Genomic DNA, 15,640 nt, shown 5'->3' with positions numbered 1-15,640 from the left:
AAGTGGAAAGGGACATAAAGCTAAAATTAATGGCCCATGCCAATTTGAGCCAAAGTTATGCAATAGGAAACATTTGAAAGGAAGCTCCATTTGGGCGCCCAAGAGAAGATAACCTTCTCAATAAATTTTCCCTTGTGGTCACTGTATATACCTTGGTTTCATGAGACTGGCAGGATTCCCTTTCTAAAATAAAATTGTAGCAATAGCAAGAACAAGACCTGAGATATGGATCTCCTCCAAAATTGCAGCACCCTCAAAAATGCTGTTTTTGAGAAAACAAGGAAAAACATTTCAGAACATGTAGATTTAAATTATGACGAGGTCTGACATATCAGTATGATCAGAAATGGTTAGAAAGTAAATTAAAGCAAAAATAATGTTCTATACCTATTTAAGTTAGTTACATCATAACAAAATAAAAAACAAAGTAAAGGCGGTTCATTTTGGTGCCAAGACAATCTTTTCAGTAAATTTTCCTCATTACATTTAACTTGGTGTCAAAAGATACGTGCGGTTAGCTTTCTAGCAAAAGAAAATAACTCTAGCAGGAGCAGGTCCAGAAACGTTGATCTGATGACTGTGTCCAAAATTCAATTTTGAGAAATCGGTGAAAAATGTTTTGGGCATATTTTTGAATTACCAAGGCGAACAGCAAACTATTTCGGATTACGTGAAAAATAAGGAGAAGATTTTTTCTGCCTTTGAGGCGTCCCACAGCAGCAGCCAGAAGACTGTACGACGACTCGGGCGGCCTACCACAGCCATCGCTTGCACAAATTACGAACGCTGTGAACTTGCTGTCTAGCGTGTACAGCGAAACGACAACTTTGGCGCAAATACAAGCGCAAATCGTCGCCAGCAAAAGAAATTTGCCGCAAGGTAAAATCGGCGACTTTTTTAAGCCGATTTCCTCTGAATAAAGTGATTTTTTGTGCTTCACGGATTTTTCGGACTGTTCGATTATTCGGACCATTTTTCGGGTCCCTTCAAGTCCGAAAAAACGGTCGGCGACTGTATACTCTGTTTTCGTCAATGTTCGGCTGGTGTATGCCACAACGTACTCGCTGAAACCAGGCTTGCATTGGGTAAGGACGGCACCAAGCCCAATACCGCTGGCGTCAGCGTCAATCTCCGTAGGTGCAGTCGGATCAAAGTGGCGTAGAATAGGAGGCAAAACCAAAAAGTGGCGTAGTGTCGAAGGCAATTTTTACTATCAAATTTATCTCAACATAGGAACGATAGCAGTGTGCCGGTGGCTGAAGTAGATCATCTCTTGCATTTGAACTGTTAGTAAACTTGTAAGATGGTAAAAAGTACACAAGCTCTTCTAATGCTCTTACCTAAAAAAAGCACGTACTTCATCATCGAGCTCTTTGTCAGTGACAAGCATGTCATATCTATGTCAGACAAAAGCAGACTGGAAGTGTTCTAGGGTGTGGGAAGGCCACACAGGGCCTATCGCCAACTTGTTAAAACAAACTCCAGTACTGCCTTAACAAAAAAATAAGGAACTACTAGCAGGAAGCAATTAAGAAGCTGAAGGAGGAAAAGCTACCCTTCAGTACCATCTATCCTCCCTGAAGGCACTACTGGCCGGTGCTCGGGAATTTATCAATACAGGCGTAGGACCAACGAACATGCACAAGATGGTTAAATGTGCCCATTGATGCAAGTGCCCATACTAGTAGCACTGCTTGTGCACATCGAAAGGGTAGACTCTACTTTTGAATCTATCAAATCAAAATAGACAAAAGCTTAAAGTATAAGATAAAGGTTATAAAGTACACAAGCAAGCATTCTGTTTGCTGCAAGTCTGTTCTGAAATGTTGCTTAGGTCAGCCTGTGTTGTTTTAAACATCATTACATGCTTTGGCCTTTTCTCTTGTTAGAGGTGCGTGCATAGTCTGCAAAAGCACTCAACGTTGCATAAAGGGAATAAAAGGAGATTTTATGTCAGGAATAGAAAACAACTTATCAAGGGCGTTTCACTGTAGAAACATGCTCCAAAACATAATTTGAATGCTTCAAAACCCTTGTTTGATTGCTCCAAAGCTGCTTTAAAATGCCATTATTGTATCAGTCATCGTGACTGACAGAGTGATGAACACGAGTATGTGTTGAGGGAACGAATGCCAGAAGGCGTTTATTGCATCTTATATAAAGCCACGTTGTGCGAGAGGGTAGAGTGAAATGAAAGGTTATCACGAAGGGAAGGGTCGGCACGTGTGTGCTTGGAAGCAGATAAATTCGCGCACAAGCAGATATAATACATCTCCTTCCTCAATCAATAGTTCTCTTGAAAAAATTCTTTCGCTGTCACTTGCTGACTTGTTCAAAGTTCCTCGTGTAGCCCAAGCGTTTTGGCAGTCTAACGTGCCTCTGTGATCTTCTGACGATTGGCGATGATGACCTCGATGGTGCTAGCATTCTGGCCTTGCGTGACCATGAACCCTTTTTTATGCGTACCACATCCTCCTTGTTCAGGCACGGGAGGGATGCGCGATTGACGCTTGTCTGTGCTTTTTCACCAACACGATTGGCTCTTCCCGAAGGTCAGGCAGTGGGGTTCGCAGGCAGCGTCCTTGACGCACCCCCGGAGACCGACCTTCCTCCAAGGGGCTTGCCCTGTAAGCCAGTACACCAAGCCACAAGTCTTCGTTAGCCTCACAAGTTTTCTTTAAAATTCGTTTGACAATCTGAACTCCTTTTTCTGCCAGACCATTTGACCTTGGAAACTGTGGGCTCGACGTGACGTGACGGAAGTCGTACGCTTTCGCGAACTGTGCGAATTCACGACTAAAACTGAGGTCCATTGTCCGTGCATACCTCAGGGAATGCCATATCTTGCAAAGATTGCACCTAGCTTTTCGATTACCGCAGCAACCGTGGTCCCGTGCAGCAACTCTACCTCTGGAAAGTCTGACGTTGCGTCGTACGCACACAAGTAGTATTTCCCTGCGTACTGGAATATATCAACTCCAATGCGGAACCATGCGTGAGTCGGGGTGGGACGCATCAGTAGTGGTTCTGACGGCTGGCTGTAAGCATGGTGTCTGCAAACGGCGCATTTTTGGATCAGAGTTTCGATATCACAGTCGAGGCCTGGCCAGTATACCAGTTTTCTTGCTCTTGCTTTGCATTTAGTTGTTCCGAGATCACCCTCATGCACACGTTTTAGAATTTCGGGCCGCACGCTTGCCGGAACCACAACCTTTGTTCCTTTCAGTAACATACCGTTAATTACCGGAAGCTCAGAAGTCACAGGTTTAAGCTGGCCTGCGATAGGTTTTCCTTTCGTAATCTGCTGCAGGACATCGTTAAGGTATGGATCCGAAGCGGTCTCCTGTGCTAATCTAGCTGACGTATGTTCACTTACGAGTGCTGCCACGACGCTGATGGCATGAACTTCAACGTCGTCAGTGTCCACCGCTGTGATGTCTCCAGTGCCCAGTGCTTTCGATAACATGTCCGTCAGCTCCATCTGTTTTCCGAGAACAAACAGCAGTGTGTGATCATACTTCAGAAGTCTTAAAACGTTGCACCCTGGGCGGCATATCGGCAACAGCTTTCTTGGCAATATCAATGAGAGGCCTGTGGTCGCTTTCACGTAGCAGCGACCGCCCATAAATGAAATGGAACTTCTCACAGCCAAATACAAGAGCAAGAGCCTCTTTTTTTATCTGAGAATACCGTTGCTCTGTATCTGTTAGAGCTCTAGACACGTAAGCCACTGGCCTCCAGCTGTCTTGTAATTCTGCAGGAGGGCGGATCCAATACCGCTCTGGGAGGCAGCTGACGTCACCTTTGTTTGCCTGCATGGATCAAAAACTGTAAGTAGTGGTTTCTTGCTTAGTGATCTGCATATGGCTCTCCATTCTTTATCATAATTTTGTGTCCAGTCAAACACTGCGTCCTTCTTGATAAGAGATCGCAGAGCAGCTGTTTTCTGGGCTAGAAATGGCAAGTGTTTACTAAAGTAATTAACCACGCCCAGCAACCTCTGAACTGCAGGCTTGTTATCGGGCCTTGGCATCTGCACTAGACTGGCGACTAAGGCTGGATTCGGGCCGATTCCTTTGTCGCTGATGATATCACCAAGGAATTCTATCTCTTGTACACTGAACTGGCATTTTTGTGCATTGAACGTCAAGCCTGCCGATTGCGCTGCTTTCAGCGCGCTATGAAGCCGCTGGTCATGCTCCTCTTTATCAGTTCCCCAAATAAGCACGTCGTCCACGTATACGCATACGCCTGGTATGCCTTCAAAGATCTCGTTTAACGCCTTTTGAAATACTTCGCTAGCCGATGCAAGGCCGAACGGCAAGCAGAGGAAATGGTAGCGACCGAAGGATGTTGCAAACGTGCATATTTTTGATGAAGGCTGATCTAGCGGAATCTGATGGAAGCCGGCGTTGGCGTTGAGACGAGAGAAAAACTTCGCGCCTGTTAGTTCGGCTTCAATATCTTCTCGGCTGGGCATTTGATAATGCTCCCTCTTTAGAGATGCATTTATCCTTCTCGGGTCCATGCAAACCCGTAGTTTGCCATTTGTCTTCCGAACAATAACGAGAGGGCTTAGTCCATTGGCTCGCTGACTTTCTGAATGATGTGCTCTCGTTCCATATGCGTCAGCTCCTCCTGAAGTGGCTGCTGCAGTGCCAACGGAACCCTTCGCGCCTGCTGTACAGCTGGGACAGAGCCTTCTTGTAGCACTATTTTGTACTCGCAGTTGATGCAGCCAGTTCCCTGAAAGAGCTGAGGGAATTCTTCCAAGATGTCACAGCTTGCCGCCACAGTGCTGACCTCTCAATAAAGTAGCCCAAGGCGTTCGCTCGCATCAAGTCCCAGGATAGCCTGGTAATCCTTCCTTACCACGAAGAGGTCAGTGCAGATCTTTCGGTCGCCGATGATGACAGGCACCGAAACTAAGCCGCAATGCTTAATTATGCCACCGTTGTATGAGCGTAAAGTGGCCGTGCTGGATTTCAGGGGACCGACGTTCAGCTTTCAGTACACTGAAAGGGGAATTAGGTTCGCTTGAGATCCTGTGTCTATCTTCATCGATACGTCTCTTGCCGATCATTGCTTTGACGAGCCAATCGCGGTCTTGTGTCGACGGCGCCGATAGAGACATTTAGAACGTCGAAGTTGTCCTCGTGCTGTATTTCAGCAACTCGAGTCCCTGATCTGCAACATATGGCGAAGTGGTTCGGTCCATTACAAATACGACAAAATTTGCCGATTGCTGGGCACTGCCGAGGTGCATGTGACCTACCACACTGGGAACACACAAGTCGTCGCTGAGGTGGGCGTAGTGTTGCTCGGCTTGAAGTGACAGCCTCAACTTGGGTGTCATTTTCTTTTGTCCACAAGACGCTCTGGCGCGCAGAAGTCTCGGCTGCTTTGCAAGTTGCAATCGCTATTTCGAGGGTAATCTTCTCCCTCAGCAGCTTTTCCCTCAGCTTTGTCAAGTTCGTGCCAAACACTATCTGGTCTCGAACCGTGTCTTCTGTGAGACTGCCAAAGTTACAATACTGAGCTTGTTTTTTTAGGTCCCGCAAGAAACTCTCGAAGTGCTCTGCTTCTGCCTGTACTCGGGTGCAGAACACGTACCTCTCATGCACCGCATTCTGTTGGTCGACGCAATATTCTTCAAACTTGTTGGCCACGGTGCTGAAGTCCTCCTTGTTCTCTTCTTCAGCGAATACGAAGTTGTTCAAAACTTCGATGGCGTCCTGGCCTGCAATGCTCGGTAACAATGCGGTCTTTGCCACCTCTGTCCGTGTCTTTTCAGTGCATTCTGTTGCTTTCAAGAACAGTTCAAATCGCTGCCTGAAAAGCTTAGTTTTTTACATCATATCCGGTAATGCGTAGCAACTGGTAGCTTGACGCTGTCCATGGCCTATCTGTACTTCTCACTGCGGTACGATGCTTCAATCCCACTTCTGACACCATGTATCAGTCATCGTGACTGACAAAGTGACGAACACCAGTACGTGTCGAGGGAACGAATGCCAGAAGGCATTTATTGCATATTATATAGAGACACGTTGAGTGAGAGGGTAGAGTGAAATGAAAGGTTATCACGAAGGGAAGGGTCGGCACGTGTGTGCTTAGAAGCAAAGATTAATGCGCGCACAAGCAGATATTATGACTGCTTCCTGAGCTTCTCCCCCGTTCCCGCATGCCTTCCCCCACACCAGCACCACCTCGTCCTGACAACCAGTCAAATGTCCACTCGTCCTCAGAGATCCTCATTCTTCTGCCTACCCCCATGGGACCCGTTCACTTATGCCGGCACTCTCAGAGTCAATTTTTTTTCGGACTAACTGGTTTTCTAGATGCTTTTACGGCCTCTTGAGGGTCTGAAAAATCAGTAGGAGACATATATGTCCCCCAAACAGGGAATCTCAAATGCTTCATTGAGGTGGAAATTTTGTTGTCGAGGTGTTGCAGGGTATCATAATTCCACTGAAATGTTCGTGATACTGAAGAGTTTTCAGACCTTTACTGTTTGCAAGAATAATGCGTGAATACTTTGCGACTTTTTTTTTTGGGGGGGGGGGGGGGGGGTGAGAGAAGGCTAAACGTTGGCCTTTTGATAGCGGGTGTCTTCCGGTGCGTTTGGTTTACACTTGTTTTCCTTTAGGCATTGCTCTTCACAACTAAGTGGCGGTTGCACCTAAATGATGTCAGATGTTTCCCGTCTTGTGCTGTGGCCTGCTGCTTTGTAGTACTCCTAATCCAACTGGTTTGCCTTCGCTCGCAGATCCGTGTGCAGTTCTTGGACTACGGCAACACAGAAACGTTGAATGTCCATCTGCTGCTGCCAATGAATGAAGAACTGGCCAAGGCACCGGCCTTCGCCCTAGCTGTGCGCCTTGAGGGCACACAGGCGCTCTCGCCCAGGGCTGGGAAAATCCTCTGCAAAAAGCCATTGGTGATGGTGGAACTGGCTGCCAGCAGTGATGGGCCACCACTGGCCCGCCTTATTCAGAAGGGAAAGTGCATCAACTCCATTGCTGCCTGCAACCAGCAGGTAGTATCTCCAGTCAGTCTCGTCAAGCTGCCTTATTGTTTTTCTCAGTTTTTAGCAGCATACTTTTGGTGGCTTAGGATCGTTGCCCACTTTGTTGTGTTTGTATCACGGGCTATTAATGGTACGTGGTGAAGCTCCTTTGGCCTTTGCACTTGGGCTCTTTTTTGGACAGCAGAAGCTCAGTACTAGTCAAAGTATCTCGTGCTAGAGCCGCCTCCTTTATACAGTCGAACCTCGTAATAACAAAACTCACTGTAACAAAATCCGCGATGCAACGCATATTTTTATTCCCGATCTCTGTCCTATGTATTTACCTTTCACAATTTAACGATGTAATTTTATGCTGCATTTCGTAATGAAGTCCCTGTGCATCGCATGCAGGTATCAGCAGCCACCTTGGCAATGGAATGAGAACTAAAACTTTAGCCGTGACACACTGCATTTTGCATTTGTCCAACATCGACGTCAGTTTGAGGGAAGGGCTCAATACGCGGGAAGTAGTAGCCCCTTCCCCCCCCCCCCCCCCTTTTTTTAAGACAGTTGTTCATCCTTCCACCCATGCAATCATCACATGGGCTTTTAGCATCATTCGATTCAAAAGGCATTTGCGGCTACACATGTCCTATGATTCAGTAATTTTGTGGAAGCACCCCAATCGCCGAGTGATAAAGGGAAGGCTGAGCAGCCAGACCAGTAGGGCAAGCCACCACCAGCATCCCTGTCAAAGCTTCTGTCATTCCCTTCCCCCCCTCCTTTATTCCACCACTCACTGAAGCTAACGCACACCCAAAGTTCTCGGAAGTTTTCCCTGCACGGAGTCTTGGCGCCCTGCCAAGAAATACACTGGACTGTGAGGCGTTTCTTTTCTTTCATTTTAATTGTCGGCAGCAAAAGTGGGAAGCAAGCTTGTTACATGTGTGAATACTACGCGTAGGTACATGAGGCCTGAACAAAAGGTTGCCGCGCAAAGGTAGCTGTGCCAGCAGGGGATGATGCACTCGCTCTTTGCTTACATGACATGAGCCCTGAACAAAAGATCGCTGCGCAAAGGTAGCTGCGCTGGCAGGGGCAATGCGCTCACGCTTTGCTTACACGAAGAAAAATGATGTGTTCGTGTCTGCTTGCTATCACCCATTATCCTTCTGATACTCAAAACATCCGGGACCCTTGTTAGTGCTATTATATTGCTAGAATTTCTTGCTTACTTTCTCGCTTCGTAATTTACAAGTTGCCGTCTACTAGCGGTGTTCCGCTAACCTGGGACATCTAGAACATGGGAACCTCGACGTAACGAAATTTCGGCTGCAAGTAAGACTTACAGCGAGGTTTGATTGTATAGCTCTGGCAGCAGTAGCGGACCCTCCAAGAAGGAAACTACCATATTTACTCGATTGTATTTAGCAGCTGGTTTTCATGCTCGGGAAGAAACAAAACTGCTATGCCTTCGATCGTAACGTGCATGAGATTTTCATGCTTCTATTAAAAAATGAACCTTTGTCTCGCCTGGAAGAGTTAAAGGGGGGACATGGCTCCTAAAGCTATTTCTTTTAATTTTTGACCAAACTGAATAAACCGCGGTATTATTATTCAATTTCCTGCATTGATTTCAAACATGTAACTATTTTTCTAATTAATCAATTAGTTTGAAAGATAAATGAAATTAATTGTTCATAATTTGCAGAAACAATGAGATTTGCAGAAACAATGAAAAAATAACCACACTACAAAAAATTCAGATGGACACTTTGCTAGGTACTAGAATGTATAAAGAATACAATGTTAGGAGCACTTTTTTATATAAAATATCTTAGCGATGTTATAGCAGTTCAAAGTTCATTGTTCCATAGTACTTGAGAGCGGGCTAGTTGGCTCGACGACTCGAAAGGCCTCTGGTGCTGCATAATTCACATGCATCATCGGTGTGAAAGTCTTACTTTAATCTGTTGTGTGTGTGTTGTGTTTGTGTATAACCTCTGGCGCTGCAATGCAGTGCCAGAGGTTTGAGTTGCTGTTCCAAATGTACCGTAAAAACCCGCGTATAATACGAACCCGAATATAATACGAGGTGAAATTCTGGAGACGCGAAATGGAAAAAAAAAGTTTTTACCGCATTTTATACGAGAGAGAAAAAACAAGACATTTATTGAAATCGGACCTCACACTTCAATCACTTTCATCTTCAGCAGCGCTTTCCTCGGAAATTTCTTTGTCGGACAAATCATCCCACAGGTACTCATCTTCTGTGCCATCGAGGGCGTTTGAGATGCCGCACTTCTTAAACGAACGGCGCACAAGCTCCTCTGGGATGCTTGCCCACGCGTCCACAATCCATTTGCACAGCGTGGCTGGCGATGCTCGCTTCAGCCGCCCGGCCGGCGTCACTGCAGGCTCACCTGACCGCATCCATTCCGCGTAGCATCGCTTGACTGCGTCCTTGAAGGGTTTGTTGACACAAACGTCGAGAGGCTGAAGTTGTGAGGTCATCCCACCCGGAATCACAACAAGTTCTGTGCGGCAGTCGCTTAGCAGCCTTTTCACCGAGTCGGCCAAATGGCAACGAAACGCGTCCAGCACGAGGATGGATGGAAAGGACAACAGTGCACCGGGCCGTTTGCACCACACTGACTTCACCCAGTCGAGGACAAGATCCTCGTTCATCCAACCTTTTTCGTGGCATCTCACGATGACATTCTTCGGCAGCTCCTCACCTTTCGGCATTGTCTTGCGCTTGAAGATGACATAGGGCGGGAGCTTGCGGCCGTCTGCCGTGCACGATAGCATGACTGTAACCCGCGTCTTCTCGTTTCCAGTAGACCGGATACAAACTTGTTTAGAGCCTTTCTCATGGACGGTGAGGGGCGATGGCATGTCCAGGTAAACCGGCGTCTGGTCAGCATTGCCTATTTGCCCCAGCTGAAAGTTTTTGGTCTTTCGCAAAGAAATCACGTGGCGCTGAAAAGCCACCAGCAGCTCTTCGAAGGATTCGGGCAGCTTTTGTGAAATCGAGGTTCGCCGGCGTAGCGAGAATCCAGCACGGCACATATAGCGATGTATCCAGTGCTTGCTTGCTTTGAAGGCGGAGCTCGGAATTCCCTTTTCCCTTGCAAGCTCCCTAGCTTTTGCTTGCATAAGCTCTACGCTCACAGCTAGATGCGATGCTCGCTGTTCTCGTACGAACTCCGTCAGAGCGAGTTCAATTTCCGGGAATGCGCCATTCTTTGGCCCGCGAAAGCTTCTTCGCATTCCCTTGCACGCGAAAAGGGCTTCTTTCTGTCGTCGCCATCCGCGAATGCTTCCCTCGGTGACGCCAAACTGCCTCCCGGCCGCACTGTTGCCGATGTTTTCAGCAACTAAAATCACCTTTCTCTTAAAAGCAGCCGAGTACTGTTTCCGAGACCCTGGCATCCTGCTCGTTCACTTAAAGAAAAAAGCGTGCACTTTTTCGCGAATCGTGGTTTGCACGTGAGCACATGCGCTGATGCTGTGCGCACTCGACGACTCAACAACAAAGAGACGACACCTCGACGTCGTGGCCACTGCGGGGTGCGGCCACGTTAGGGCAACGAAGCCAAGCCGTAGCCGCACATCGATAACAAAGCCAAGCCGTAGCCACGCGGCAACAACGAAACCAAAACTTCTCGCAAAACTTTGACATTTTGGTTGGGATCCGCAAATAATACGAGGCGGAAATTTGGAACGCTGAAAGTTGGAAAAAAAACTCGTATTATACGCGGGTTTTTACGGTAGGTGCCCTACTGTCTGATATAGAGCAAAACTGAAAATCTTTTGAAACATACATTGCAAAATCTGTTCCTAACATTGTATGCTTTGCACTTTTAGCTAAATGCTACAACAAAAATTATGGTTCTACCTCCATTAAGGGAGGACAAGGGTCCTAAAACTAACTTTTTTAGTTATGGCTAGAATCTTACGAAACTTTGCACAAAGATGTGGTTTTCTCTCCTGATTTCAAAAATGTAATCATAATTGAGCTGGTGGCCTTAGATAAAAAGTTATCTATCGAAGTCCAGAGCATAATTACCAAATTTCTTACGCAGCTTTAATGAACTTTCTCATTGCATTTTGTTGCTTTTAATTACATCGTTTGATAGCCAACGTCTTCCATACCCGATGACATCCTTCATTTTCCTCAAAAAGGCACATCATCCTCACACATTATGTTGAGAGTATAAGGCTTCATTATTTGACACGAACTTATTAAGCTAATCTCAAATTGATATTTATACATTTCCTAAACTAAAGAATTAAAAATGTCATCAGGTACTTCATTTTTCTGCAGAAAATGGTACCAAAGTTATGTGTGTGAACTAAAAAGAAGTTATAAAAACCCTGCGTAAGATTGTAGAGATCGACCAAAAATATGAAACTGAGAAAACTGCATTTGAAGTTTGACCACATATTATAACTTGAACAATCAGTAGCCTCACTTTGATATTTCTCACCAAAAATGTCATGCTCTTCCAATTTCCAAAACTGTCTTTGGATTTTGAATGTCAACTGAAACTGACGCTGTCACCATTACCCATGGCCAGGGTAGTGTATGCCATTAGGAGATCAGCAAAATTTTTTGACATGCAATAGAGTGAAACCTGGTTATAACGAACAGTTAAAAAATCGGAAAATAGTTCGTTCTATCCATAATTCGTAATATAAAATTTCATAGAAAATCCGTGCAAGAGCAGAAAAATTCAATCAGAGAAGGCACAGCAACTCGGAGGGTGCCTTCTTGGGTCACGTCCGTTTATTTACGCGCAAAGAACTGCGTTATCGCGGCCTGCTTTTTTGTGTTGATCGCGTTCCTTATCACACCCTGTTCCACAGTTTGCAAACGCTCAACAAGGGCAAACCCACTGCTCTCAATAGCACTGTAGTGGCGGCGCAGTGAATCCAATGCAGCAAGCACTTCTTGTGAAGTCGGAATGTTCTCATTGTTTGCATGGTCAGCCTGAGCTTCGTCTGCGGGATGTTCAGAAACTTCCACAGCGATTTCGGCGTCCGTCAGTACAGCCGTGGTCACCGCGATGTCGTCGCTCCGCCTACAAAGTCCTCTACAGTCATTGTTGCGGGCATGTCACCTCATCGAGCTCGCGGAGCTCTGCTTCTGCTTCGTCCCCATCGTCACTTGATGCGCGGGCCTCTGCTGGAACAAAAGCTGCGTGCCGAAAGCAGTTGGCAATCGTTTCGCCTTTCACGCTGTCCCATGCCGCTTTAATGCTCCCAGCAAGTCGATCTTCAAGTCCTGCTTCATAGGAAGCTTCATGAGAAGAGTGTCAATCAGTCTCCTCTTGTAAATTGCCTTTATCTTGAGCTTGGTCTTTACGTCAGTTCTGCTCTTTTTTTCGCGTTCACCGCCATCACAGCACTATGCACACCCGCACACCACACTCGACACGACGACCGACGCAGCCTCCGCCGAACGCTACGACGGCCACGCCGCTGCTAACACTAAAACCAAAAAACGCGAATGGTGCAAAAACCAAAAGAGCAAGTTGTTTCCTTCCTCCATGCAAAACGGCAAAAAACAACATTCGATCGTGCCGCTGCCGCCGCTGCTGAAGCGGTGCTGTTGGCAATTGTGAGATGCAAATGATTTCTTATGGCCTCCGAGATCACCTCTGTGCGCACAAACAGGCACGCGGAGGTAATCTCGGAGGCCATAAATTTCTTAGGTTGTCAACTCCCAATGGCGTCGTGGCATCTGTGGCGCTGTCAGCGCCTGCGAGGTAATCCTGAACGTTTGCTGCGCCAGTTAACACACATGTAGTGCAACGAAGCCTCCTGTAAAGTTAGGCAGTGCTTGGCGTCGCGAAGTTCGTAATACAGTCGAACCCGGATATATCGAACTCGGAGGGGATCGCGAAATAGTTCGATATATCGATAATTCGATATACAGAAATTGGCTTGTGACGGCACTTAAGATGCGAAAAAACGATACCGTATTTGTTGCGTAATCAACCCACTCGCATAATGAACCCACCCTCCACTTTTGCACCTGAGAATAGAAAAAAAAAATGCATGAAGGCCAGCTCGCTCACATACAAGCGACTGAGCGATCTTAGCGACGAGCGGCAGCGACTGAGCGAAAATTTTCAAACTTGTTGGAACTGCGTCCCTCTCGCCGCTCAAGCCACTGCGGCAGCTCAAAACAAGGTTTCTGTGTCGCCGCGGCGGCAGAAATCGCGAGCATTTTCGCTTGCATGTCGATGGCGCGCGTCACTCCGTTTCGGTCGTCTCATTCACAGCTCATTGGCAGCGTTCCAAGATGCTGCGCAGCGATAACGTCAGGGCGCGTTTATCTTTTGATAGCTCCTACTGTGTTGGGGAGCGAACTTGGCAGAGTGCCAGTGATGGCTTGATTGTACAAGTCTGGTTCGATTTATCACGGCGCGCTTGGGACGAACGTCATGATCGCAGCAGCTGACCGCGTGCTTTCGCTGATTCATACATGCAAGGATAAAAGATTAAAAAAATAAATAAAATAAACATCCCTGCAAAAAAAAAAATCCCTGCCGCCTCTTAACGTCTGCAGCCGCCATATCTTACGATACGCCGCGCGTACAGCACAACGATAAGAAAGGATGACTCTCGCAAAAAAAACAAAAAAACAGAGTTGTCGCTTCTTAACATATAGCCACGTCCGCCGCCACGCCGCCGCAAACAGAGGGTTCGCAACACACGCTGGAGAAAGCGTCAGACGTCTGTCTGAAATTGGGCTGAGCTGGCTTGGCACATGCGTTGCCCAGACTAGCCATCGCCGAACTGTCCCCTCTCATTCCTTCCGCGCCTAGCTTGAAAACGTCACGCGGCAAATGGCCAAGAGTGATGCGATCGTCTTTCGTTCGATCACCGGTCGTTCGATATATCGAACGACCGGTGAAATTGAGTTCGATATATGACGCGGCTTTCCTATACTTTTACATGGGATTTTCAAGGGGATATTTCGTGAGTTCGATATAACCAAAATTTGATATATCCGGATTCGATATAACCGGATTCGACTGTGTCTGTTTTATGCCAAACCACGTTCGCTATGGGAAGTTAAAAATACATGTGTTTGACAAACATATTTTGGAAGAGTTCGCTATATTCAATAATTCGTTATATGTGTGTTCGTTATATCGAGGTTTGACTGTATTATTTTAATGGCAATTTGCAAAAATCTCGATAGAGTGATGTAAGTGTTGGATCACCGCCCTGATCTTTTCAATATGACTGCAGTGATGCTAAATTTGTCATTGTCTCTCGGCGACAATGTAGAGAAAAAGCACAGTAAGGCTGAGTGCAATGTCCAGAAACAGCACTGAGAAAAACGTATTTGCATTTTAATTGAGACAACTTTTAACTTTTGCTACACTGCAGCTATGGTAATATAAATGGAATCGTTGTGAAGCTTTGTTCTTTATGAGAAAGGCTATACAGTCGAATCCGGATATATTGAATTTTTGTTATATCGAACTCGCGTAATATTCCCTTGAAAATACCATTAAAAGTATAAGAAAGCCGCGTCATATATCGAACTCAATTTCAACAGTCGTTCGATATATCGAACTCTGCACCACGCACTGGAAAGTGGGCCTCCCCCAAAGACGATCGCATCACCCTTGGCCGTTTGCCGCGTGACGTTTGCAAGCCACGCGCGGAAGGAATGAGGGGACAGTTCGGCGATGGCTGCTCTGGGCAGCGCCGCACCCATTCCCCAAAGGCACTCGCATCTGCAGTTATCGTTTCCCGCGCGCCAGCACATGACGTTTGCAAGCCATTTGCGTGGGTGTGCCCATTCTTTTGCCGAGCTATCTCTTTCCTTCAGCACGCGCTACGCATGCGCCAAGCCAGCTCAGCTCGTTTTCAGACAGACGTCGGACGCTTTAGCCTGTGTCGCGAACCCCCTGCGCGCGGCGGCTAACGTGGCTCTCTCTCTCTTTTTTTTCTTTTGCGAGAGTCATTCATTTTTATTGGTGTGCTGTACGCGCGGCGTAGCATAAGATATGGCGGCTGCGGACGTTAAGAAGCGGCAGGGCTTTTTTTTTTTCGGCGGGAGTCGTTTATCCTTGCATGTATGAATCAACGAAAGCACACGGTCAGCTGCTGCGATCATGATGCCCACTCCAAGCGCGGCGTGATAAATCGAACCAGGCTTGTGCAATCAAGCCATCACAGGCAATCTGCCAAGTTCGCTCCCCGTCACCGCAGGAGCTACCAAAAGACAAACGCGCCCTGACGTTATCGCTGCGCAGCATCTTGGCACGCTGCCAAGAAATGAGCTGTGGATGAGAGGACCAAAACGGAGTGACGCGCGCCATCGACATGCAAGCGAAAACGCTCGCGATTTCTGATTTCTGCCGCGGCAACACAGAAACCTTGTTTTGAGCTGCCACGGTGGCTCGAGCAGCGAGAGGGACCCAGTTCCAAGTTTAAAAATTTTCGCTCTGTCGCTGCCGCATTGTCTCTGAGGTAGCTCAATCGCTCGCTTGTGAGCGAGCTGGCCTTAACGCTTTTTTTTTTCTTTTGCAAATTCTCGGGTGCAAAAGTAGAGGGTGGGTATATTATGCGAGTGGGTTGATTATGCGACAAATGCGGTAT

General features: G+C 46.8%; 1 protein-coding gene across 5 annotated transcripts in view; it reads left to right on the top strand.

Annotated features, from left to right (window-relative positions):
• The window catches only part of LOC146184560 (tudor domain-containing protein 1-like), a 279,793-nt gene that overhangs the window by 252,016 nt on the left and 12,137 nt on the right, over positions 1-15,640 (top strand). For all 5 annotated transcript variants that reach the window (XM_084609423.1, XM_084609424.1, XM_084609425.1 and 2 more), the window contains one exon: positions 6,770-7,039. In XM_084609423.1, coding sequence (XP_084465549.1) covers positions 6,770-7,039 — 270 coding nt within the window. The remainder of the gene's footprint in view (positions 1-6,769; positions 7,040-15,640) is intronic.

This window comes from Amblyomma maculatum, chromosome 7, assembly GCF_055883805.1.
Source record: "Amblyomma maculatum isolate TAMU_Amacu chromosome 7, ASM5588380v1, whole genome shotgun sequence".
Classification (NCBI taxonomy): domain Eukaryota; kingdom Metazoa; phylum Arthropoda; class Arachnida; order Ixodida; family Ixodidae; genus Amblyomma; species Amblyomma maculatum.
Note: the sequence above shows the minus strand (reverse complement) of the source record. Positions and strands in the feature narration are given on the sequence as shown.